The sequence below is a fragment of the Oxyura jamaicensis genome, chromosome 1 (assembly GCF_011077185.1).
Source record: "Oxyura jamaicensis isolate SHBP4307 breed ruddy duck chromosome 1, BPBGC_Ojam_1.0, whole genome shotgun sequence".
NCBI classification, from domain to species: domain Eukaryota; kingdom Metazoa; phylum Chordata; class Aves; order Anseriformes; family Anatidae; genus Oxyura; species Oxyura jamaicensis.
In genome coordinates this window covers 86,298,238-86,322,968 of record NC_048893.1, presented here as the reverse complement: position 1 = coordinate 86,322,968, position 24,731 = coordinate 86,298,238, and the positions used below count along the sequence as shown (strand labels likewise).

The 24,731-nt window shown below is 46.5% G+C and overlaps 2 protein-coding genes across 5 annotated transcripts in view; both read left to right on the top strand.

Annotated features, from left to right (window-relative positions):
- The window catches only part of GRAMD1C (GRAM domain containing 1C), a 49,665-nt gene extending 34,732 nt beyond the window's left edge, over positions 1 to 14,933 (top strand). For all 4 annotated transcript variants that reach the window (XM_035314871.1, XM_035314873.1, XM_035314870.1 and 1 more), the window contains 9 exons: positions 5,096 to 5,242; positions 6,020 to 6,138; positions 7,239 to 7,381; positions 9,073 to 9,176; positions 9,840 to 10,019; positions 11,561 to 11,618; positions 12,142 to 12,252; positions 13,150 to 13,255; positions 14,722 to 14,933. In XM_035314871.1, the coding sequence (XP_035170762.1) occupies positions 5,096 to 5,242; positions 6,020 to 6,138; positions 7,239 to 7,381; positions 9,073 to 9,176; positions 9,840 to 10,019; positions 11,561 to 11,618; positions 12,142 to 12,252; positions 13,150 to 13,255; positions 14,722 to 14,799 (1,046 nt within the window). In that variant the 3' untranslated portion in view covers positions 14,800 to 14,933. The remainder of the gene's footprint in view (positions 1 to 5,095; positions 5,243 to 6,019; positions 6,139 to 7,238; positions 7,382 to 9,072; positions 9,177 to 9,839; positions 10,020 to 11,560; positions 11,619 to 12,141; positions 12,253 to 13,149; positions 13,256 to 14,721) is intronic.
- Positions 14,934 to 15,455: 522 nt separating this feature from the next.
- On the top strand, positions 15,456 to 19,496 carry ZDHHC23 (zinc finger DHHC-type palmitoyltransferase 23). Its single transcript, XM_035314878.1, has 4 exons — positions 15,456 to 15,696; positions 16,119 to 16,817; positions 17,409 to 17,576; positions 18,418 to 19,496. Exons 1-4 carry the CDS (start codon positions 15,590 to 15,592, stop codon positions 18,683 to 18,685), a joined length of 1,242 nt encoding a protein of 413 aa, XP_035170769.1. The 5' UTR covers positions 15,456 to 15,589; the 3' UTR covers positions 18,686 to 19,496.
- The last annotated feature ends 5,235 nt before the right edge of the window (positions 19,497 to 24,731 follow it).

Genomic DNA, 24,731 nt, shown 5'->3' with positions numbered 1-24,731 from the left:
TTAATCTGGCTGAGAAACCTTGTGTATCATCTTTTCAGTCAGAATTGGCAATGGAAGGTGTGTGCAGATGCTATTAAGTTGGGATCACTGGAGTGCGGAAAGCTTTCAAAGTTGTGGATTGATCTGGCCATCTGCAAGGTGTGATCTTTGCCTGAGGATATACTTTATATTTCAGTTACCTTTCTCTTTGCTTCCCCAGCACAGCTGCTGTTTGCTGGTGTTGGGATTCAGCTTGATGGATGTCAAGCCACATCATTTTTGAGTCTACGTATTTGAACAAGTTGCTGGGTATGCCCCTATGCACTGAGCAAGCTTTACACATTAACTCAATCCCAGGTGTATCTCTAAAGCAGCAGAAAGTTTCGGTCTTCTGATGTTTTAGATATTTTGGATACTCTTGGATTTTTAAATGGTGAAGGTATCCAATGAAATGGGTTGAAAATAGGCCTGTTTGCCTAAATGATAAAGGCAAATACCAGCTGTCATCCCTGTGCTGCTGATATTCAGCAAAGCATATTAAACTGGAGATGTCCCTTTAAAAGCAAACTGAATTCATGCTGCTCTTCTTATTTCTCCTCCCTCCCCCAAGATGAGTCTCTTTTATTCGGAGCAGGATTTTCTAGTCCCACAACATTAATCTTTCCTCACAGATTACTCTCCTCATGCCTAGAATTTTTCATATGTTTTCTATTGCAGTTGCCCCACACTCTTAAGGTGAGCTCCTTCATTTAGACGAAACTAGCTTTCCCGCACAGCAAAGGGTTACCCATGCAATTAATCTCTTGTCCTCTGGCTCCTGCTTAGGCTGCCCATGGAGGTGTCCTGACAAATAAGGTGAGGGGGCAAGCTCAGGACTTGTTCTCCAACTTCAGGTCCACCTGACACCAAAAGCTGGAATGTCAGAGCCTTGGAAACTCCTTGTCCTTCACGGTTTTCACATTGCAAACTGGGGGGGGGTGTCTCACCACGCACCACTGGCTCAGTGACCTGTATCTTGGTGTGTTAGTTTGGTTTCATAAACTGGATTATAAATCCTGGGCCGTGACAAACTCCTGGCTGAGACAGAAGTTAATATCTGTGGTCTCAATGATAAATTTCAGAAAACAAATTTTAGCTCAAGCACAGAATGTGTTCCCAATATAGAAGCATCAGATTCTGAGTTTCCTCAAAGGGCTGACTGTGTTGGATGTAGGGTTTCTATATGCGACTATAATGCTCGGCAGCATAAAATGCCTCAAAGAAAGGAGAAGTAGGATATTGGAAAACACAGTTAGAAAGCTTTACTGTATATGGGGAGCTTGTAATTCCTGGTCTTCATGCATAATTTGACTTACTGTGGTGTTTCTGTGTACATTAATAACCACCCTAAATACGTGGTCTGCAGGAGAGCATAACTGCTTGTGCTCTAATGCTGTGAGGTGGGTGCAGTGGTGGTGTGGCTTTTCTTGCAGATAGGGATATAGGATGTGGAAGGGTTGAAATGAGTTCAGCCAGTTTTTTTTTTTTTTTTTTCAAGAGGTGAAATTCTGGATATACGGTGCATGTACAGAAGAGTAGCCCTGTTACCTTGCTGACATTATAATCACAATATTTAAAGCACATACTCTGTTAAATATATGGCTGCCAATAATCTGTTGCCTTGGGATTTGAAGGAATATCTGTTGTGAATTATCTACAGGCATAAGGCTTAAGCTTTTCTTGTGATCAGGAAAAAGCTAGCACTGTCACAGTACTTTTCAGTACTTCCCCCAAGCTAATTTGGTACTTAGCTTTTTTAAGTATGGGAGAATTCTTTGATAATGGTTGCTATTGCTGATGCAGTCTTTAGGTGGTGGCTGGAACGTGTTCACTCTAGGAATTAGTTTTAACGACTTGCTTTCAGGTGCATCTGTTTTAAGTCTCTGACCTGTGCATTATTCTCAGTGTGCAGTTCTTTCCCCCTCCATCCCCAGTGCCATAGAAATCCCAAACAGCGCCATGAGTTGTGTACGTACATCTGTCTCCTCATCCTCTCTCCACTCTGTGGAGTGGAAGAATCAGTCATCTTAGAAACCTGTTTGACTGCCTCTGTTCTTACTGGTTTAACTTTTTTTTTTTTGCTTGTGGTATGTGTTTAGCTTCACGAGCTGCTGGTTGTTAACAGGAATTGGAAGAACAGTATCTCTTTGACTCCTCTGCACCCCCTCCAATTTTTTTGTCTTGCATTGCAAATGGTTTCAAACCTCTGCAGTCACTGGTGCCTAATGGTATTATATGCAAACAGTATTTCACGGCTTGCCATACAGTGATGAAAATGACCTTACGAAGTGCAAGGCAGCAGAGGGGGAGGGAGCAGACTTGCTGTCTTCTTGCAGAACCAGGACGCTCAGGGTAATGTTTGCCTGGGGGTTTTGGGTCCCTAGGGATCCTAACCTAAAATCAGAATGACTTTTTACGTTCTCTTATCAGACAGTTACTCCAAATCATCTATGGATGTTTTCAGGCTGAGTGAATTAACAGCTGATAATTACATACTGCTAAGGGGTTAGAACAGCATTAAGAGTTAAGGAGTTAGACTGATACCTGCATGGGAATAAAAACATTATTTTTTTTCATAAACAGTATTTCTAAACCAGTTCTAGGTTTAAAAAAAAAAAAACTCCATGTTGTTCTAGAATTACGAGAATTAAAAGCTAGGTAAGCAGTAAGCATACCTGTATGAGTTAAACCAAAAAAGTAGACAAATATGCGTATTTATTTATAACAAAGGCAAACAGCTCGAGCTTTCTATTCTATTCAAATTGCAAGTGTGTAATCTGTGCACTTATTCTTGCAATGCTGTTGTTGGTGCTCACTGCTTCATGTGGGATTCCTGCAGATAAACCCTGAGAAGCCCAGATGGAGGTGACTTAAAGCTTGTCAAGCTCTTGGTATATGCAGTGACCGGCTTCTGCAGGTGTGGAATTCAGGGGCTTTCATACATGTGTTTTCCAGGCCTCTATCTGAAAGCCTGGAAACATTTCAGATAAAATAGCTGTTTAAATAGTAGTATCTAAAGTAGCTGATTAGCCTGATTATATCAGCCTAGTTCCAGCTTGGGTTTTCTGAAAATAGTCTTTTGCGATAACACCAATTTTTCAAGAGCTGAGAGACTGTAAGTAAAAACACTTCTCAATAGATGCTTTCATGCACTTGGCAGCTCACTGACTACTCATTATAGAGCTATGTCGAGATAGCTGATTTGCCTACACTAAGAGGAAACTGTCTATAAATTAAAACACTATAGACCCATGGATGCTCTTGCTGTTGAACTTGAGCAAGGTACAAGGAGGAGAGACTTCATGCTTGAAGAGTAAAATATTCCAGTAGCAAGGTCCAGACCTTAAAGTAATAATGAATGAGCTTTTTATTAGCGGCTGCCTGGCTCCATACAAGCTGGCTGATACCCAGCAGTCAAAGGGGATGTCAGCATCAGAACACCTGAAGCTTCCCCTCCCTCTCAGCAAAAGAGGGGAAGTGGGGAGTGTGTTTTGAGATGAGGTCTGCAGCGTTGAAGCCCTGTTGGTTGAGGTCACTTACAGTTCACTGAGTTTTGTTGGAACTAGGCTCAGCTCCGAGAGGAAATGCAGTGAACATAAGCTGAAAACCCAAACTAAATTTCTAGCTTCCTGCAGAATGTTTCAACACAGCTGAGTATGTATTCTAGCAAATAATGACTGCATATTGGTTGGTTAAATACACCTCTCAAAATATGTGCTGGCTTTCTGTCCCTCCTCGCAGTTGTATCAGCAGAAAGCAGCACAGGAAGGCCATCTCATATGCAAGCATAAAGTGGTCACTCATGCTTCACTTTGGGGGTCGTGTATTGAAGCCTGCTTAGGTCAAAGAACTTCTTTGGAGACGTGTGTGCATGATGGGGACTTCTAACAGACTGGAAGCGATGCTGGAGCAGAAGGCTGCTCAGTGTCAGAACTGGATTTCACTGAGGGCTTCTGTTATGGTTAGTTGCTACACTTGCATTTATTGATACTGACTGCTATGAAATCATGTTTTAAGTGCTGTAACCTTCGCCTGCAGGCAGTTTGTGAACTGTAGCATGATATTCAAGCTACCTTTGCTTTGTTTGCTGGCAATGACCTTTGATAGCTCTGAGAACTTATTTATATCAGTTGAAACGTTAGGCGTCCTGACTTGCGTTTTGCTTCCACAAGCTTTGTTTTCAGATGTTCTGCCTGGTTTTGGTGTGTGGGATTGGGTTTTTAGGACTTTTGTACTTTTGTTTTTTAGTAATAGCCTAGGATGGGCTTGTTTCTAAAGCATGAGCAGACAGAGTTGGGGTTGGCACAGGAAACTGCCGTCCCTCTAGGATTATGATTCTGTCCCTTATCTATTGAGAGAGTGGCTGTTAACAGCCACAAAGCTGACTCATGCCAGCAACCAACAAGCAACAGAAATAAAGCTCAGTGCTGTGACAACAGAATACCTTTGGGGTGCTTGGTGGTGGTTTGACATAGGGAGGATGATAAAGCATCCTGGTGCACTTCATGGGACTGCAAAATGGAGCAGGGTACTCCTTGCATTCCCCTTGCAGTAGGTATGGAGGAAGGAATAGCTTGAGGAAAGGTCTGTGCCTGGTCTCTCGGTGCGGACAGTACCAGCAGTACAGGTGCTAGAAGCAGAATTCTGATAGTAGCAATAAGTGAAAAAGAAAACTAGTGTGCTTTCACTGTCCTGCTTGCTATGCACTTGTCCTTCGTATAATAGGCACACATTAAACATTAAATGAGGATTGTGCTGACTCTGTCTTCTCCAGTGTGTCCTGTAGGATCAGTAGAATTCTGAAGGCAAAATTCAAGCAATGGGATCTTTTGATGTCGATTTATTGACTTATACAGGGAAATAGTGAGAGCTGGGCTAGAAAACCAGCTCTGGGCTTTGCTCCCAAAGACCACCTTATTACAGAAAAATGTGCTGCTGTCACTTCTGGGTTTCTGAGAATAAGAAACAATTGCTGATCCAAGCTTGGGAAGGATATAATATAATAAAGCTTAGTACTACAAAAAACACCTTTATAGTAGTCTGTTTTTTTTAACCCAATCTCTCTGCCTTTCCTTAGCAGTGAAGGAGACTGTCTCTGAGAATGATCTCTATGGGAGACTTTTTATAAACAGAGTTTTCCACATCACTGCAGACAAGATGTTTGAAATCCTCTTCACCAATTCTCACTTCATGCAGAGGTTTCTCAATTCCAGGAGTATAGTAGGTAATGTACTCTTCCCCCTTCTGTCTGTGTTGCAACTTACCCTGAAAACTTCAACCTCTGAGAAATGATAAAATAGGGCTGAGTTTGAATTTTATGTTTCTCCTTGCTTTAAAAGAAATTTGAAGCTCTCAATTCTGCTATAAAAGACAATATTAAAAGCTAGCCTGTCTCTGTAGATCAGTCTTATTTCTGAGTAAAAAACTCATTTCAATGCACAACAAAACTGCACTTTAATGCCTAAATTGTTGCATTGTGAGGTATTTCCAATCCCATTGTGTCCCAGAAATAGTGAAGTCTGTACAGTTGGTGCATAGATGAAATTGCTGCATCCTCCTAAATGATGCTCTCAGGCTTTAATTTTCTGGATGAGTAAACTTTATTCATTGAGATCATAAGGTAAGAAAACTAAGCTGAAAAGGGTAATATTTATTCAGTGTTAGCTTGGAAGGCAAAGTGGCAAAAGCAATTTGATAATGCTAGATGAATCCTTTCAACTTTAAGCAGATAGGAAATGGTATATTTTTGTTTATTTGCTTACTCTTCTCTGCATCCTCAAGTTTCTTTCAGTAAACTTAGGTTCAGCTACTTACTGCCTCACCTTTGCTCATTGTGTGAAATAAAATTTTCCCTCTTCATGCAAAAAGCACACAACCACTTGGAAACAGTTCTGTATCTCTCCCCAGTGCTCTTCTAAAATAGAGGTTTAAGATGTGAAAGGGCAGAGATGATGCCTTTCAGGTGATCTGCATGTGAGATTTTGTATAATTTGTCATCTAGATGCTGTATCGACCCCTTGGAATAGAGATTCCAGTGGCAATCAGCTGAGGACTTTGACGTACACTGTAACGATTAACAATCCTCTCTGTGGGAAGTTCACAACAGCAACTGAAAAGCAGGTACTGTCTGCATGTGTCTGTGTTCGGTGCCCTTTAAAGCAAGGAAGGGGTGAGCTCTACAGTCTTGTCAGAGATCTGACCGAGGATTAGAGTTCAGTGAGCTGAACGTGGATCTGCAGTTTAAATATAGCATCTTGAAGGGTGTCTTTCTGCCCCTTTCACCATTAATGAGCAAATGCAGAAAGCTTTGTTGACTTCATTGGCCTTTACACGTGGCTGTGAGGTTCTCCCACAGACTCTGTGGGGAGTAGCATTGACCTCGTGTATGAACTGGGGGGTGGTCAGAAAAGATGGAGTAAACTGCTTTCAGTGTCTGGTTCTGGGTTCCCCAGTACAAGAAAGGGATGGCATTTTTGGAGAGAGTCCAGTGAAGGGCCACAAAGATGAAGGGCAGGAGCATCTTTCCTATGAGGAAAGGCCAAAAGGGCTGTGACTCTCCAGCCTGGAGAAGAGAGGCTTGGGGTGGGGATCCTATCTGTGTATATATAAATACCTGAAGGGAGGGTGGAAAGAGGATGGATGGAGCCAGACTCTTCTCAGTGGTGGTAGGGCAAGAAGCGGCAGGCACAAGAGGTTTCTTCTGAACATCAGGAAACACTTTCTATTGTGAGGGTGACAGGGCACTGGAAAAGTTTGCCTGGTTGTGGAGCATTGGAAATCTTCAAAAGCTGCCTGGATATGGTCTAGGGCAGCCTGTTCTAGGTGGCCCTGCTTGAGCAGGGTGGTTGGACCAGATGACCTCCAGAAGTCTCTTCCAACTTTAACCCTTCTGTGGTTCTGGTTTGGGAAAGGTCTCAGCTCTTTCTCAAAGAACTGTGGTCATGAGTCAGTGGCCAGTCTTGTATTCAGTACTTGGTATGTCAGTGGAGAAGGGGGTAGTGTACTGTGCTGGCTTTAGCTGGGTGTGTCATCTCTTGTCCACCCTGACTATACTTGACATTCTTAACTGACTTCTCTCATGGTTGTTCAGGCTTTCTCCCTACTCCACTTCACTTGGATTGGAATTGGTTGCCGTAACCTAGAGAATTGGGGCTGAAGGGGGGGAAAAGAAATCAACCACCATGAATATACTTACTCCTTTCTGTTTTCTCTTATCATAGATCCTGCATAAGCAGAGCCAGAAAGGTCAGTCTTATCAGGTGGATGCTGAAGTACTGACCCACGATGTCCCCTACCACGATTACTTTTACACTGTGAACCGCTACTGCATCAGCCGTACGTCCAGCCACAAATGTCGATTACGGTGAGCCTGAGCGAAGCGCAGTGGGAGCTGAGGACTCGGAGGCATCTGTGTTGCAGGCTGCTGAAATCTGCTTATCAAAAGATCTGCCTGCAGTGTAAAGAATGCTCGGTTTCTCTTGAAGCTGGGGATCTCTTCTGAAAAATAAGCTTGTTCTATCTCCTGTCATATGTATGCTGTACTGGGATATGATTAATTTGGTGAGAAATGAAGTCTTACGCTGATGTTACAAGATGCAGAGCTCGTCTCCAAGGCTGTGGACTGGGTTCTGATCAGCACTGGGTTTTTGAGAGCAGTTGCGCGAGTGAGATGAATTGGAACTATGACAGATGTTTTGTGATAGTTTCTGAGGTATCCTTGCTGAAGGGCCTGCAGATGATGATAGCTTCATAGGAAGATGAAGGAAGCATACCCATCATTGCAGTGACGTTACTTGAGCAAATCATTGTTAGATGTCATTATTAGGCTTTAGGTAGGTGGGGGGTGTCTTAAAGCACTTTCCTCTCCCATTTGAAAACATCTGAAGTGATCAAGTTCCTTGTTGGCTGCATTTGTGTGACTACGTAACTCTTTGTGGCTTTTCTAATATTGTCCTTAGTAATTCCTTTTATCTCAAACCTTATCAGAATACAGGTAAGGTAACCAAGCCTGGATTTCCTTCTGGTTTATCTTTGGCTATAAAAGTGCTGAAGACTCCCTCCTCCTCTGGGAGGGAAAAGGGTCCTTGAACAACTGTTCTGGATGACTTGGAGTGAGTCATTCTCCCTATTTGAGGGCTCTATTTGTTTTTTTTTGAGGTGCATGACAACCCTAAGATAAGTGCTGAAGCCAGGGTTTGAATATAGCGTAAAGAGGATGAATGTATAGAACAAAGTGCATGCTGATGCTAGAACTGGCTTTATATTACACTGTTTAAAAGAGCTCAGAAAGTAATTGAAAGATACATTTTTTGTTAGAGTAGGGACTCGGTGGGCATACGTTTCTTGGAATCGTTACTTGAAAAAGCTGGGCAGGTATTCCAGTAAGGTCAGCGTTATGCATTTAAGTAAAGATCATGAGCTATCCTTTCGTCCTTCATCTTTATGAAGAGCTTTTAAGATTCATTTGGTTGTCGGAACAAGCCCTCTGCAGGGTTCTGTTCCAGTACCTTCACATTCTGGAAGCATTATTGCCTACCTTAACCTGGGAGACACAAGGCAGGAATGTCCCTCTTCCCCTCTGTCGTGCTTACAGAGTGAGTTTAATTTGTCTCCTAAGGGTAGGATCTGACTACTGGATACATGGTAATGAATTTAACCTGCTCTTGTGCCCATGTGTATGCATACGGAGTGAAAAGCAGAACTTGTATTTGTAAGGTTATTTTAAATGTTTGTTAAAGTCAGAAGAGTTTGCAGGAGAGAAATACCCTGCTGCTCTGAGTCTGAAAAGAAAACACTTCAAAATGACTTCAAAACGTTTCCAATGATCTGGACATTTGGATCTCCTGAGGCTTTTAGTTTGTTGTCTTTGTCTGTGTCTATCTCTCGCCTCGCTTCAGCGTAAGTGCTGCTCAGGTGGAAAGCCAAGGCAGTTCCAGTTGGTATTTCAGGTTATGGACATAAGCTAGGGGCTTGCCTCTGATAAGAGGTTTCTGCTATCACTGTGCTGCCTAGCAGAGCGCATCTTTTTCTTCACTGCTGTGTTCTGTTTGTTAGGGTTTCTGCAGAAGTGAAGTACAAAAAGCAGCCTTGGGGCCTGGTGAAGTCTGTAATCGAGAAGAACACCTGGGGAGGAATACAGGAGAACTTCAAACAACTTGGTGAGGCATTTTCTTCTCTTTGGTGGAGTGAGGAGGCTACCTTCCCTATGCATGTTTTCATCTGTGTCAAACTTCTTTCCTTAAAAAATGTTTTGAAAATAAGGTATTATCCACCAAAGGGATCTCTTGTTATCAATACATCTGTCAGTTCTGGGGGTGTAAAAGACGCCTGGCAGCACTGTGCCTTCCAAAAGCTCTTGCATGCCTTGTCAGCAATTGCTTCCTGCTTTTCTGCATACGCCTGTCTCTAACACGAGTATTTTCTTGATCATAGGTATGAGAAGAGGAGCAGTGGCACTTGGCAGGCTCCCTGGCTATGGCTGTTACCAGCCCGGGCAGCTGTGTGCTGGCTCAGTCTAACACAATTCCTAGCTTCGGTCTGACAGTGTCTGGAAGTGTTCCTCCTAACTACAGTCTAACACAATGAACAATCCTGCGTAGCCTGAGTTTACATCAGATCTGACACGTGCATAACATGCCATATAGCAAAGAAGATGAACAGTATAGGTTAAAACATAGTTTATGTCAATTACCTGACTTAAGTTCATTTACTAGATGTACTTTCCTTACTACCACCCTCCATATTTCACTGGCAATTTAAATCTTCAGCACTAGGCTTTTTGGCTTTTTTTAAAGTTCAGGAACCTTATTTTTCTACTGCAGAATCAGATCTGCTAATGGAGGAATATGCAATTAACCAATCCATAGAAGATACTGGAAAATTAGTTGCCCTGAGACGGAGACGACGCACTTTACACCGGAGTCTGGCAGAATCGCTTCCCAAACGCTCCTCCCAGCACTCCTCTGGTGACATGGGGCTGGAGTCCCAGGGCAGCATAATAGGTAGCAGTTCTTATATCCACATTTTTATATATGTTGTTTTCCATAATATTCATTATTTTCCATAAGGTGTGTTCAAGGCAGTTTAACTCTTACATTAGTGCCAGAGTAACGCTTGTCTGTATAATGGTCTTGGTTTTTATCTGGTTGGTGTGATAGCAAATGCTTTAGTGTGTTCAGCCTTGCATAAAATAAATTAGGAACATGCATAGCCGCTATTACGGGGAATGCATGATGAAATCAAACCTAATCCTCCTTTCCATTTTTAAAAAATAAAATCCTGAAATGCTGCACAGTACCCATGTAGGATTGAAAATGAGCCGGGATCAGAAACAAATGTCATCTGATTTTTGCCAGGTTGCTGAAAATATGCTTTGCTTTATTTCTTCAAACTGCACATCTGAGTCGTGAGATGATTTAACTGTCACTCACTGCTTGGCCCTATCACCTCATACTTGATTTTGTTGGTAATGTTAGAGTCCATTTTCTGTCTGTTTTTGTAACTTCTGTGTTACCGAAGAATTTCTTGTAGTCCTACTGCCACTGAGTATGACAGACTTGGACTCTGGCATGCTCTGTTAGCTACACTTAGAGAGGAGGAATATCTGACGTACTTGTGTTTAACAGAGAATGGTGATTTCATGACACAAGTTGAATTGTAAGCACTGAAGCAAAAGTAGATGCCCTTCCTTGAAGGGGGGAGACAACACTATAGCACCAGGAGAGCATTTGGATCAACACCATGTGTAGTGGACTCTTCCCCATCTGAGATTACTTCCTGAAAGCTCAATTTAGCCACTCATGCCCCAGCCTTTCAGGCGAGTGTCTGTCTTGGTGCACAGTACAGCTTTGATGTATGCCCTGTGTTCAGCACAGGAACTGTGAACTTAAGGAGCTGTTCAGGGGATCAGGTAATTAAGTTTAAAGATCAGCCTGCCACAGTAGTAGGCAAGTGCATGTCTTCTCCAAGCTGAGCAGCACACTTTCTGTCCTCACTAGTTGTAGGTCATTGCCTGACAACTAGCAGATGCTCTTCACCCTTTTGAAACGGTCATCAGGTCAGCACAAAAACGTTTCAGATGGGACAATTTAAAGGGGAACTTGATTTGGCATTTGTTGACAGGAAGTCTCATTTGGTCAGGAGAAAAGCAGAAGAGAGCAATGTTGCAGACTCTCTACTAACATGGGACTGGCAGTGTGTGTGCTGAATGAGTGGTGGTAATGCATGGGCTGCAGCATCCTCAGGCTACCTGGGCTTAATGTGACACATCCTAGAGCTGTGTTCTCTGCAGCACCCTGGAATGGGGGGAATCCTCCTGAGGGAAAAGCCTGGCTGTCTAGCTGACTTGGCTGAGATGACCCCAGAAATGACTGGGTATGTTAAGTGAATTCTGGAGAGAAACTTGTGCACCTGTGATCTGTTACTTCCATCAGAAGCTGTTGAGCAGTTGTGTGTGTGCAGTGCTGGGCATCTGTGTGTGCAGTGTATCTGTTAGGGGTGTTCTTCAGAACTTTTTAACCTCCTTCTCTTCCATGCCCTCTAGGAAGGAAAAGAGATCCTGTAAATAGGACCACCACCATCATTGTAATAATGAGTGTCTTGTAAGTACTGACTTGCGTTAAAACATGGTTTAACTCAATCTCATCTTGGTGCTTATCTGTATCTGCCTGTACCTACCTCGCTTGCACATTAACGTTGCATGTAGCATGATAGATCCTAACATAATTTGAATGTAAATATAGAAACACTTGGGTGGAAGGGAAAATGGATTGACTTAATCAGTGACAGAGAGAATGAAAATGCTGCTTTGACAAACTAGTCTGATTTAGGTTTGCCTATATCTGATCCTACAAAAATTTTCAGAACTTAACCCATTCCCGTTTTGCAAGCTCCAGAGGAGGCACTGCAGTTGCTTTGTGTAGGTTGCTATTGCACAGCTTAAAGCTAACTGCTAAGAATTATTTGGGTAATTTTTTCTTTTCAGTATAGCACTGTCCCATGCACTTTTGCCCCCGAAGGATTCATCTTTCCCAGATGTTTGTAACCAAAGTCTCACTTCTGTAGTGTTCTAACAGTAATGGCAAAGCCTGTCTGACTTAATTTTGTTCTCTGTTCTCTCTGCAGTTTGCTGCTGTTGGTTTTGCTGAACATAACGCTGTTTCTCAAACTGTCAAAGATAGAGCATGCAGCTCAGTCTCTCTATCATGTCCAGCTTCAGGAAGAAAGCTCTTTGAAGTAAGTTGAATACACAATCTTTGCTTTTTTTCTTCCTCAGCTTATGACAGAATCTGACTTAAAGAAATGGATTTCAAACAATGAAACCTGGTGGTGTGTTTTCAAAAGCTGTTGGGGTTTGTTGCTCTTCTGGGGTCTATCTGGTGACATGTCTGACGGAATTTTGCAGTAATAAATTTCTCCTTTGACAAGCTGTTTTTTGGGGAAGTGTTAACCTTAGCTTGCATTTATCACCCTGCTGTGACTCATCTGCTGTGAATATTGTAGTGCTGATCACAGAACTGAAGTATTCACTTCATCCTGCGTGAACCAGCATGATCTCAAACATCAAGTTAAAGATTCATTTAGCTTTTTAGCTTGCATCTCTTGCAAAATTCCTTCTCCCCCTCAAACTTGTTAAGTGCCTTTTGTGTTCAGATGCCTGTAAGAGTCTCATGTGTTGCTTCCCTGTCACCGATGTGGGATAGGCAAACAAGTTACCAATGATAACCTGATCTTGAGAACGGAGGCGGTGTGGTGACCTCCCATGGTGAAGATCTCAGAACTGATTTAGAGTCACTTTCTTTGTAAGAAAGATCTTACCATCCTGGTCCTTTGGAGACCCAGGATTTGGATTCAATGATCCTCGCGGGTCCCTTCCAACTCAGATATTCTATGATTCTATGATCTTAGCTGTGAGAATTCGGATTGTTGACACAATGTGAGCACATTTGTTCTTGGTGACTGTCACTACAAAGGTCTGAGGCAGTACCTTTAAGTCAACAGGAAGCAGAATCAAACTGCAGACGCCTTTTTATGTGGCTTTTGGAAAAGGATGTCCTTAGCAGTGGTGGAAGAGTAATCGCTTTTTGGCGGATAGGCACTTCATGTTTCTGATGCAATCTCGATCTCTTTCAGCATATCCCCAGAAATGGTATCAAAAGAGGAGATCCCTCAATATGATAAGGAACAGGTTAAACATGTGAAGGGAGTACTAAGAGATTCAATTGAAATGCTTGAGCAGGTAAGTCTGCCGATTTTTCCTGGTGATACTCTTGTTTTTCAACAGCTCAAGTTTTCTCCCTTATGCCAGGATAGCCTTTTTTTTTTTTTGTTTGCTAACTAAAGTTTCATGCCTACTTGGCCTCAGTTCTGTCCTAGGCTTGAATTTGGTACAAAGGCAGGGCTCGTGTTTCTAATGGATTTTTCTTCGGGCTAGAATTAAATGGTCATATCAATTTTCTCAAGCCTGTCAAGTGCCTTCTATTGATGAGATTGGTGGTTGGATTTTTGAATCGTGACAAAGCAAAGATTGGGGTAATTCAAAAGAGATCCCCTTTCTTGAGAAGGCTCAAAACATAACTATTTCCTTACCTCATTGCGGGGTTTCTTCAGGCAAGTTTATCTAGGCTTTTGCTCCCCTCTACCCATCTAGATGTTGGTGAGAGCTTCACTCACTGGGTCACGTAATCTCCAGTGATCTGTGACCACCTAATCTCTGGTCCTGAAGTCAAGGGCTGTTAAACCCCTGGGCTGAAATTACAACTCAGCAAGTGAAGGACAGTGAATTCATACAGCAGTTTCTACTTAAAACCTATGAATGTTCTGATTTTAAGCTCTTTATTAAATCTTAAAATGTGACAGAAGAAATTATTAGATTAGGAAAGATGTGGGGGAGTTCTCATGTAGCTCTATCCATCAGCAGTTTGCTCTGTGCTCTCCCACGCACTAAAGGAGGGTAGAAAAAAGCCAACTTTGATATTCCCTGTTTAGAGGTGTCTCTGCACAAAAAGCTGCTATTAATTTGTTAACTGTTTTGGGCACAACTTGAAATGCTTCCAAGTGCTGGAGACTTCACTGTGGAAACGAATTTCCTGGTTTCCATTCCCTCTTCGGTTTCTTTGCCTCCTACCCAAACAATTATGAATGCTAAAGTGTTAAACTGCCTCTTTGAACGCTCACGGTGTGAAAACTTTTAAAAGGTGGAGTGAGAACACAGCCACCTCTCCCATCCCAAGTAACACTTACGTGGGGAAGTCACGCCGCATCAGTGTCCTTTCACCCTGTGTTTTCTGAGGATTGTCAGCAACCTAATTGCATCTTGTACATGAAAAAGCACAGGGAGGGCTGGGTATTAAAAATAAATTTTAAAAAAAGTCTGATTATGCCTTGCTGCCACTTTCCTTCAAGTATTTGCCATGAACGTCAACAATGACTGAAAATGAGTAGGGAAACTTCTGTGCTATTGTCTAGCTGGGTGTTAAGACTTTACTGACATTACAGTATGATAATTATTAGCTTTATAATTACTAATAGTACAGTATGATAAACTGTGTAGAGTGTAGCTGTTAAGAAAACACCCTACAGCAACCATTTATAGAGGAAGGGAGGAGGAAATGGGATGGAATCCTTAGAAGAAGATGGAGGGAGATGGGATTTTCCTGATGGCCCCCACCAGCAGATTAATTAATTCACTATTTATTTCCCCAGCTGAAGCTGTCCCTCTCCATGCTCCAGAGAAGCTTTGATCACCTGAACAAGACCCAGAGCAGCAAGCCCGACAGCTAATGCCCACCCCAGCCCTCAACCCCAAGGAGACACGTACTCAAGGACTTGTGGGACAAGGACCATTCCTGTCCCCTCCGGACTCTTTTCTATGGTGGCTCCACAGCCGCACGGAATAAAGCTTTCTAGAAGCAGCACGCTGGCTCCTCGCTCCTGTAGGGGTACCCCTCGCGTTTTGGGGGTACCCCCTGTTTTGGGGGGCTGCTCTCCTGTAGGGGAACCCCCTTGTTTTGGGGGGCTGTCCGCCCAGCAGCACCGACCTCTGCAGGCAGCGAGCTGGGTGTGTTAGGGGCCATCTCCTCCCCGTGTCACTGGGAGCGTGCCTGGAGTGCGCAGGGCGAGGTTCCCCCCCCCGCCCCCATCACGCCCCCATGGCGCCTGTGGGGCCGCGCCATCAATGAATGACCCGCGCGGGAAAAGCGCTACCCCCTTACGCCAGGTGCCTCTACGTCACGCCTAGCCCCGCCCCTCCCGCGCAGCCATTGGCCCGTCCCGCCGTCAGCTTGATGGGCCCCAAGGCGGGGGGAGAAACCCGGCACACCTCCGCGTTGGGGGCGGGGCCGGGAGCGCGGGCGGACCAATAACAGCCGGGCTCCCCCGGAGGGGGGCGGGGCCTGCGGGGAGGAGGCGGGGGCGGGCGCGAGGCACCTGCTGAGGGGAGGGGGCGGGGGCGGGGCGGGCGGAGAGGTGCGGCCGCGCCCCTCCCCCCGCCCCCTCCCCTCCCGCTCCCGTCCCTCCCCTCAGGGCTGGGGCACGGCGGGGAGGGAGGGAAGGAGGCAGGGAGGCGGCCGCGATGGAGGAGCCGCTGTGCTGCTGCGAGTACGTGGACCGGCGGGGCCGGCGGAACCACCTGGCGGCGTGCTGCTGCGACTGCCGGGAGCTGGACGAGGGCTGCGACAGGTAACGGCTCCGGGCACCCCAGCCCCCCACCCGCCTTGGGGTCCCCTCAGGGAGGCGACCGTTGGGGTCCTCTCAGAGAATCCCTTCAGGGAAGCGACCGTTGGAACCCCCCGCCGGCGACCGTTGGGTTCCTCTCAGGGAAACGGCCGACCGTTGGCTCTCCCTCAGGGAAGCGACCGTTAGGACCCCTCCCCACAGCAACCGTTGGGGCTCCCTCAGGGAATTCAACCGTTGGGACCCCCTCAGCGCGCACCCGCTCTCCTCGTTTCCCTGCCCTCCCTTTTCCCACTGGGAAACTTTCCAGCCCCCTTGCCCACAGTTAACGGGGGTGGCCGCCTCTTCTCCACAGAGAGACCCCCCCCCCCCCCCAGGTGTTCCTTGTGTTTTCTCTTCGTTGTGTTCCCCCTCCCCATCCCCAACAGGTGGCTGACCTGCAGGTCCCTGCCCCCAGGAGCTCTGGAGAGGATCGCCGATGACATTGCAGACCGCTGCCGCGTCCCTTGGTTCGCAGGGGCCGTGAAGATCAATGTCAGCCTGGTGCCACCACTCGTGCTGCTGCCTGTCTTCCTCCACATCGCGGCTCTGCACTTCCTGCTGGGACTGGTCATCTTGACTTCTCTTCCCGTGGTGGTGCTGTGGTATTACTACCTCACCCACAGGAGGAAGGAGCGGACTCTCTTCTTCTTGAGCCTGGGACTCTTCTCCTTGGGCTACATGTACTATGTCTTTCTGCAGGAGGTGGTTCCCCGAGGCCACGTGGGGCATTCCCAAGTGGTGCTTCTCACCTCTGGGTTAGTTCTCATGCTTGCAGCCTTGTCGCGAGCCAAGAAAGACCCCGGCTACCTTCCCATCCCAGCAGGTGATGGCAAATCATCGCATCAGGATTTTCCCAAGAACCTTCGAGGGAGCTCCAACGGGCTCCACGGAGTCGCTTTGGCAGGAGCTGCCAGCGGCCGTGCTGTGAATGGGGAGGCCAAAGGCTACTCCAGAGCCTCAGCTGAGGGGCTAGAAGGTATGAGAAAGGACTGGTGTGCTAAATGCCAGCTGGTCAGGCCAGCCCGAGCGGGGCACTGTCGGCTTTGTGGCAGGTGTGTGAGGAGACTGGATCATCACTGTGTCTGGTAGGTTTGGCACAACTGAGGCCATGTATTTTTTGTTCCTCTCATTTTTCTTTTAAGTTAACATCTTTTTTCCCTAGCCTATTCCAAATGTTCCGTGATGTTCTTTCAAAAAGTAAATTTGCTGTTTAAGTGGGACGACCACTGCTGATTTCTGCAGCATATTTCAGAATTGCTCCTGGTTGTCTAAGTCTCTTTTGTCTTTTTTTTTTTCCACTTGGTCTGAGGAGCACTAGCAATCCTGCAGTTAACTTGCATAAGTGCTCACCTGGGAGCAAGGGAACCCAAAGCTGCCTGCGCACAGTACTGTAATCAAGGAGCAGCAGGTATAAATGTCTTAGCTTAAGATACTACGTTTCCTTTAAGTTTCTGAGGCAAATAGTCTACTGTTCCTACCGTACTGGTCTATTGACTCGTGCCTATAAGCTTTCTATAAAAAGCTGTAAAGCTGCTTTGAAGCTGCCTGTGTTGTAGCGAGACCTTGGAGATGAGGTTCACTGATGGTTGGGGGAGGGAGAAAAAAAAAGAAGCAAGCTCTTTTCTTTTTTCCTTTTCTCCTCCCAAGCAAAGTAACTTCTTCTTTCCTTTTTGGAGGATTAACAGCTGTGTAGGGGAGCAGAACCACCAAGCATTCATCCTTGCGCTCTCCTTCTTCATGCTCACCTCTGTCTATGGGATTACGCTGACCCTGGACACCATCTGTAGGGGACGAACCCTGTTTGTGGCGTTGTTCTACTGCCCTGGGGCCTATTCCGACTACAGGTGAGACGTCTGCACGAGAGAGAGCTGGGCTGGGAACTCAAGCTTGAGCAGGCAGCTTGGCTCCTTGCCTTTCCTCATTCTGTGCTCATGGCCAGCGCTATTGGCTGTCAAACCTGATCAAAAAGTGCTCCTTAAAAAGCTCTGGAAAGCAAGGATGCATCTCTGCTTTTGCCAAGGTGGGGAGCCTGAGACTCAGAGCTCACAGTTTACATCCAGGAAACTGTTGGAGGAGCTGGGATTTGAAGTCTTTATTTACTGCATCCTACATAGATACACCCTTCAGATGTTTGTTCCCGGTGAAAGGCGATAGTCTGACAGTCTGGAATCAGCGTGCTGCCTCGCTGAGGAAAGAGATGGTGTTTGTCGAGTGGCTTTGTCGCTCCAAGTTATCTGCTCAGTACAGACAGCATTAATATGCCTTGTCTGCCTGGGAGGGTGGCGAGAAGCACCAGACACGTGTTTGGTGACTGGCTCTGCTGCTGGTGCACAGAGCACAGTAGCATGAGTGGCTCTGCCTTCCTCTGTACTCCATCATCTGTCAGGTGCAAGCACCATCGTTTCCTCACGTAAGGCTTTCACAGCAGTGAGAGCAAAGAGCTAGGTAGCACGACAGGAATGTGCAGGAGTAGCTCTGGTAGTGCTAAAAGCTGTCATTAAGTAAGCCATGAAGCTTTAATTTTGAGAAAGCCTTTAAGGATTATCTGATGAAAGCAGCAAAGTGAGATTGCTGCAGCAGATGTAGATAGGGATTTGAAAGGATAGCGATTACCAGGGAAAGTCACTCTGAAGCAGCTGCTCCAAAACTAAATGGCTTCCTTCCCATCTCTTTCCCTGCTGCCAGCTCTGCTCTGTCGTTCACCTGTGTGTGGTACTGTGCCATTGTAACAGCTGGCATGGGATACATCCTCCTCATCCAGCTGTTGAACATCAGCTTCAACGTGACCGAGAGGGAAGCTCGGCTGGCTCTGCGCGACAACACCGGGCGCAGGCTCCTGGGTGGGTTAGTGATAGACACTGGCCAGTACAACAGGGGCTTTCTATGCAACTGGGGCCACTTCTTGAGTCTGGGGTCTCCCCCTCCACTGCGCTCTGCTGAAGACATCGTCTGACAGCCTTTTTTCCTGCAGATGACGTTGACTGACTGTCTTTAGCGGGGGAACGGCCCCTTCCCCTAGAACTCCCCCCTCCACACCCTTCCTTCGTGGTCGGTGTATGGGCTGCCCACCCTGTCACAGACATTGGAGGCTTTCCCAGGCAGAATGGTTCTTCGCGTGCCATCAGCCAGCAATAGGCTGCGGAAAGCAGTAAAGCCATATGCACAAACCTGGAGAGCAGGAGCCTGCTGCCTTTTTGCACTGTCGGAAGCTTCGCTTGGCTTGGCTCAGCAGGAAGAAGAAGACAAGGTTTTGAGAACTTGGCTTTTCGTTAGGCATGAACTCTGGCATCAAGAGGAACCTGCTGCTGGACTTCAGAGTGTGCTGGTTCCTGCTAAGGTTAAGGAATCCCTGGCTCATACCTACATGCAGCATTTTGGAGATGTCAGGAGGGTGAGCTTTTAATATAGATAACATGCACCGCTGCAGAAGCTAGGCTCCTTGGATAAAAGACGCTGTCCAGGCAGTCACTGAGCAGCTCCCTCCTCTCTGGCGTGTTTTTTCTTCCATTTTCTATTCCATCCAGCTGTGTATACATGCTACTGCTTGTATTAAGTGCCTTTGTGAGCAACATTCCTGTAGGGCTTTGTAAGATCCTCTCGTCTCCTGCCCTGTCTCTCTGACTGGGTGAGAAGACGCTGTCATCTTTGATCTCGTCATTCTTTTTGTAAGCTGAGTTTCTGTTGGGCTGACAGCTCGTCTCAACTCCCTGAAAGTGCTTCTGCTCTGATTATGGATTCTGACATGAGACAGCAGGTAAACATACCAAGGAAGGAGGAAATGTTTTGAAGCAACATGTAACAGTGGGGTATGAGGGGAAAACAGACTGCTGCCTGATGTTACTGTTGCTGTATGGAAATGACTCCTTCCTCCTTGAGAAGGAGGGAGTCTGCGGGAGCGTAGACTCTTCTGCTAGCTGCGGCTTTGGTAGGCAGTGTTTTGGTTGGGGTCGCTTATGTCGCTAATAAACGATCCAGTCTCCTCTCAGTCCTGTCAGTGGGATCAGCCTCGGTGCCTGGCTTCTGCTTTCTCAGGCTGGGAAGCTGATGAGTTCAGTGTCTCTACGTGTAGGGAGGTAGAGTGGGGTGTGAGAGCTGGCTGCTTTTGGGGTAGCTGACCCCCGGCAGCAGATGAACGTGCTGAACATGTTCTGCAGGAAGGCCGTGTGTTCCTTGGCAGCCTGCAACGTTATTATTACCCAGACTTCAGCTTCAGCTGCTGTCACAAGGCTTTGGTGAGGATGGCTTCTAGTTTTGTGGGTGGGGTTTTTTGTTTTTGTTTTAAATCCTGTCTGTGTGCTGGCCCTGCAGACAGGTCTGGCTGGAAAAGCCTGTGACTGTGGCATAAGAGTTGGAGCTTAGGCCTAAGATTCAGAAGCAGTGGAAGAGCCTCGTCCTTGTTAGTTCCAGATGCGTGTGCAGCGTGCACAGCTCATGCTTCTGCTTGTGTGGCCAGTAGATGGGGGGGGTGTTGCAAATTCAGAGTGCCCCACTACCTTTTCTCCTTAGAACAGACAATTGGTACACGGTGCCAAAAGACGGCAGAATTAGGGCTGTCCCCAGAGATCCCTGCCATATTTGGTGTGTATGCTCCTGATTACATGCCCCAGTTTAAGGTGAAGACCACGTCCCTCTTCGTGCTGTTTGCTTTCCTCAGTTGGCACCTGCACTTTTCATACCCATCAGATAACTGATGTGCAGCTGCACTTGGGATGGGGCTGCACAGAAACAGCTACTCCTTTCCAGCCAGTGAGCAATCCTGTATGAGGTAAAGGGGACACCTCTCATGCTTCCTGACTTACTGACCACACTAAGATTTCTGACCAATTCCCTGGCCCCAGCGTGAATTGAAGGCACTTGGCTGGACTGTGCTATTCCTCTGGCAGCTAAGCATGACCTTCTGACTGTTTGGAGCTGGAGCCTGGCCCCAAGGAGTTCAGCTTTACACAAAAACCTCACCTCCGCATGAGTTGTCTAAATGTTTCCATGGCACACATGCACTCTGTGGAGCCTGGTGAGATGAACTGAAGCTCGGCAGCCCTGGGCACTGGGATGTTGTGGGTTAGCAGGTTTGTGATCTCAGACCTCATCCTGCTGGCCCTTGGGAAGAAGTCAGCATTCCTGCCAGGGCTAAACAACCCCATGCCATGGAGATCAATCACACGTCCCTGAGCTGAGCAAGCTGTGGGAGTGCTTACAGGTTTGAGATGAGTGGCTTCTCAGTCCTGCTCCTCCGGCTGCGAGCTGGGCAGATGACAGACGTGTTCCCCTGGCAGTGCCTGTCCCTGTAGTGCTCACTGTCCCGCAGGTATTTGTTAGCACTCTGCAGCCCATGTGCCACTATGACCTTGTCCCTTGCCTTCTGGTGAGCTTACAGCAAGGCTGCCTCAGTGCCATTGACGTTGGCAGCATGGACATTCAAGCCCACTTCAATAGTGGGATAAAGTGCCAAAGTAAATTTTATTTTTGCACTCCTTCCAGAGGGAACCAGAACCGTTCAGGACAGTAAAATGGTTGTAAGACTGGGGTTTTGTACAAGGAGAACTCGGTGCTGAGATTCTCCAGTGAATAGGAAGTTCATGTCACTCGAATCTGCATAGCGCTGCTGACCCTTTCTTTAAGGACATGGCTTTTGTTTTGTTTACCCTCCTGGCTTCTTCCTGAGAGGATTTGTGTTGTGCTTTCTGTCTCCCAAGGCACACACACAGTAACACGATCTATTGCTGTCTGGAAGAGCGGAAGAGTTGCTACCTTTTGGATGCATGCTCTGGGGCTCTCCTTTTAATAGCCCTGGGAAGCAGCAAGAAGCTTTTGAAGAGTAATATTCCCTTTTTCACTTCCAGTGAGGGAAGACTGTTGGGATCCCTTGTGCACTAAGGGCCCTTCATTTATTTCTTTTATTGCTGGGCTCAATATTGACCACTGAAAAATTATAACCTTGTGCAGCTTGGCAGGGCTGGAGGGTCAGGTCAGTCCTTGGCTCCCTCTTTCCCACTACCCCAGGCAGGCAACTCGCAGGCCAGGTGTTTGGCCTGAAGGCACGGACCAGTGCCTTGCCCATAAAAGTGCAGGCACCTAGGCACCTACCTACGTGGCAATAAGAAAGCTGTGCTGCTGGCCCTTTCCAAGCTTTCCCCATGTAGGAAGAGAGGACATGGAGTCGATGAGAAGCAGGGAAGGATGTGGGTGATACCTAGCCTCAATGTTTCCCCACCTAGACGTGGAGATGAATTTTTCCTGCTTTAACCGTGACCTTGTGAGGCATTTGTTTTTCCACAATTAGCGTGGTCTTCAGGGCGACTCTTGAAGGGCCAGGGTCTTGATGTTGCTGCTGTCGTAGTGTTAAGCCCTCTGTGTACAAATACCGGCACCCTGTAGTTTGGTGACTGTGCTAAGAACCGCGCCCCATTAGATACTGCGTAACTGGTGGCTTTACACTCTGAGTGTGCTCCTGAAATTGTGCTTCTTTGTAGACAAGTCGCAGCCCCCCCCATAGACTGTTTCTCCATTTAACTCGTCACTCGTGAGCCTGAGTTGGTGCTGCTTGCGACTTCTAATCACATTTCGGCCTTCATGCTATGATGGTGCTTTTTTTCTTCTAAGTAGGTTGCTTTCAAGTGTCTTGATGAAACCATTTGCTGTAAAAATTTCTTCTAGAGATAAAATGGGTACTGCCTCACTGCCTAATGTCTTAATAATGTGCTCGACTTTCTCCTTCTATATGAATGTATATTACCTCGTTAGGGCAGGAAGCGTGTGTGATTATGGATGTGTTTTCCTATATTGCTTTCAGCGAAGAATTCCACATTTTCCTAGGATTTTCTTCCACTGCCAGGATGTTTGTACAGTGAAACTCTTTCTCTGGACAGGTGAGGTTCTTTCTGAAATGTGGGAAATCAGCCTCCCAAGATCTTTGTCTATATGGAACTGCTTTTAATGATAACATGCAGAATGAATGACAGCCTCTGGAAGATCTGTCTGCCTTGGGGAGTGGGGTGTGTATTCCCCCACCCTAGCCAAAGCTTTAGGAGGAAACTTCATGAAACATTTGTGAGCTCTGTTGAAAGGACCGGTGTGTGTATGTGTGTGTGGCCAGTTTACATCTTATCCAATGTTTTCAAATGGATGCAATTATGAATCACAATAAATGATTGGAAATCATCTGTGAAGTTGCCTGTTGATTTATGCCAGCATGCTCAGCCAGGTCAAATGAGTGAAAAGGGCCCTCATCTCATGGCCACTGTGAAGTGGGCATTCATAGGGAACAACAGGCTAAGGAGAAGCTTGGGAACAAGTGTTCTTGCAGTTCTGCAAATGCTGATGTGCATTTATTCATGTTGGGATGAAACAGACCTGTTGGCAGTCCTCACCACTACAGAAGCTTGGGATACCTCCTTGCCCCCCTCCAGTGAGGATTTGAACTAGGTTCTTGAATTCTGAGAGCAATCTGTTACCAGATACTGAGTGTAATCTGACTGGGTTCCTAGCCTTTTTGTCCAGTGTCTTGCTTTCCCTCGTATATCTGCCCCTACAATGCATCCAGAACCCTGAGAAGGAAGTTTCTGCCTTTAAACTCTTCTAAGCCATGTTTGGAAATAACATGGATGCTCCCTGTGCAGACAGTGGGAAGAGATGGATCCTTTGATCCTGCTGGCAGCTTGGGGTGTCTCCCAAAAGGCAAAATGACTTTTGACGAACAGAATCACAGATGCCTTTGCTGGTTCCCAGAGCTTTGCTGTGATTTGCCCAGGTGGCACCTCTCTGCTGTTTAGCCATTTGTCTTGGAAGGTCACCTTGTGCGCTTGTTGACGAGGAGCTTTCATAGCAGTGAGCCAGGTTTCTACCAGTTGGTAGAGAGTCGTGTGCTGATCACCAAAAAGCAAATATTTCAGGGGTCAAGGTTTTGGGAAGGCATGTGAGTAAGAACTCAGCAGGGCAGGTGTTGGCTGGGGATGAGGAGCTTGCAATCATTTCACAGTTGTGAATTTGCTGTTACGCCCCAGTGGAAATGCCCCCTCTCCCTGCTCTGCTGGAGAAGGGATGCCTGGCTCTGGCTCTGCAGCCACCTCCCTCTCTGGCTAAGAAAAGCAAGGAGCTGACAGGAAGGAGTGGGTCTGAGCTGAGTGTGGGCTGATGACCAGCATTAAGGCACCGACATCAGCATCTAACCAAGAGCTGAAGCAGGAGGGATGCTCCAGCACAGCTGCAGGCCAAAGCTGTTTGTTCAGCCTGACGTGTGTCACCCTCGTGCTCGTCACCCTCCTGCTGGGAACTGTTTGCTGGAGCTTTCATTAGCCAAGTGCTAACATCATGCTGCAGATTTTAGGGGTGTCCTGTGCAGTCTGTCAACAGCATCATTGGGCACAGCTTTGCTTCTGCCAAGGAGGGATGAGTTGTTTCCACTAGTTATTAATTAAATGGGGTCTTTTCATCCCTCCCCTTGGCTTGGGACTGGGCTTAGTAGGAGTGTGCCTGATCCATGAACACCATCTCTGCCTCTTAGCTGGGTTAAACTGTGGCTTCAGCTTCGTGCTAGCATGGGATTAGTCGTAGTTAAGGGCAAGGGAGTGTCAAAGCACAGCTCCTGCATCTTCTGGCTGCTTGCTGCTGGAACCATCCAGCAGAAGAGCAACTTAATAGGAAAAGCTTTGTTAAAGCTACTAACAGAAAACCCTAGAAGATAAGAGCATTAGAGACAAAGTACCATTCTCAAAGGCAAATGCTGACTGTATGTCAAGTCCTGAGGGGTGAACTGTGCTCACAGAAGCAGCATTATTTCTGTGGATGGTGAGTGGGCACAAAATGTTCAACTGTGGTGGTGTTGTTGGGGGAAGAATCTGCAGTTCATTATACTGGTGCACCCTGACTCGCTGAGTAGCCAGACATTCAGCCCCTGCTCAGCTTGTTGCTAGCCTCTCTGGCGCATACCTCTGCGAAATTTGCCACTCTTCTGCAGTGCCTGTTCCTCCCTGCAAGACAAGTTATTCAGCCCTTTCTCAGCT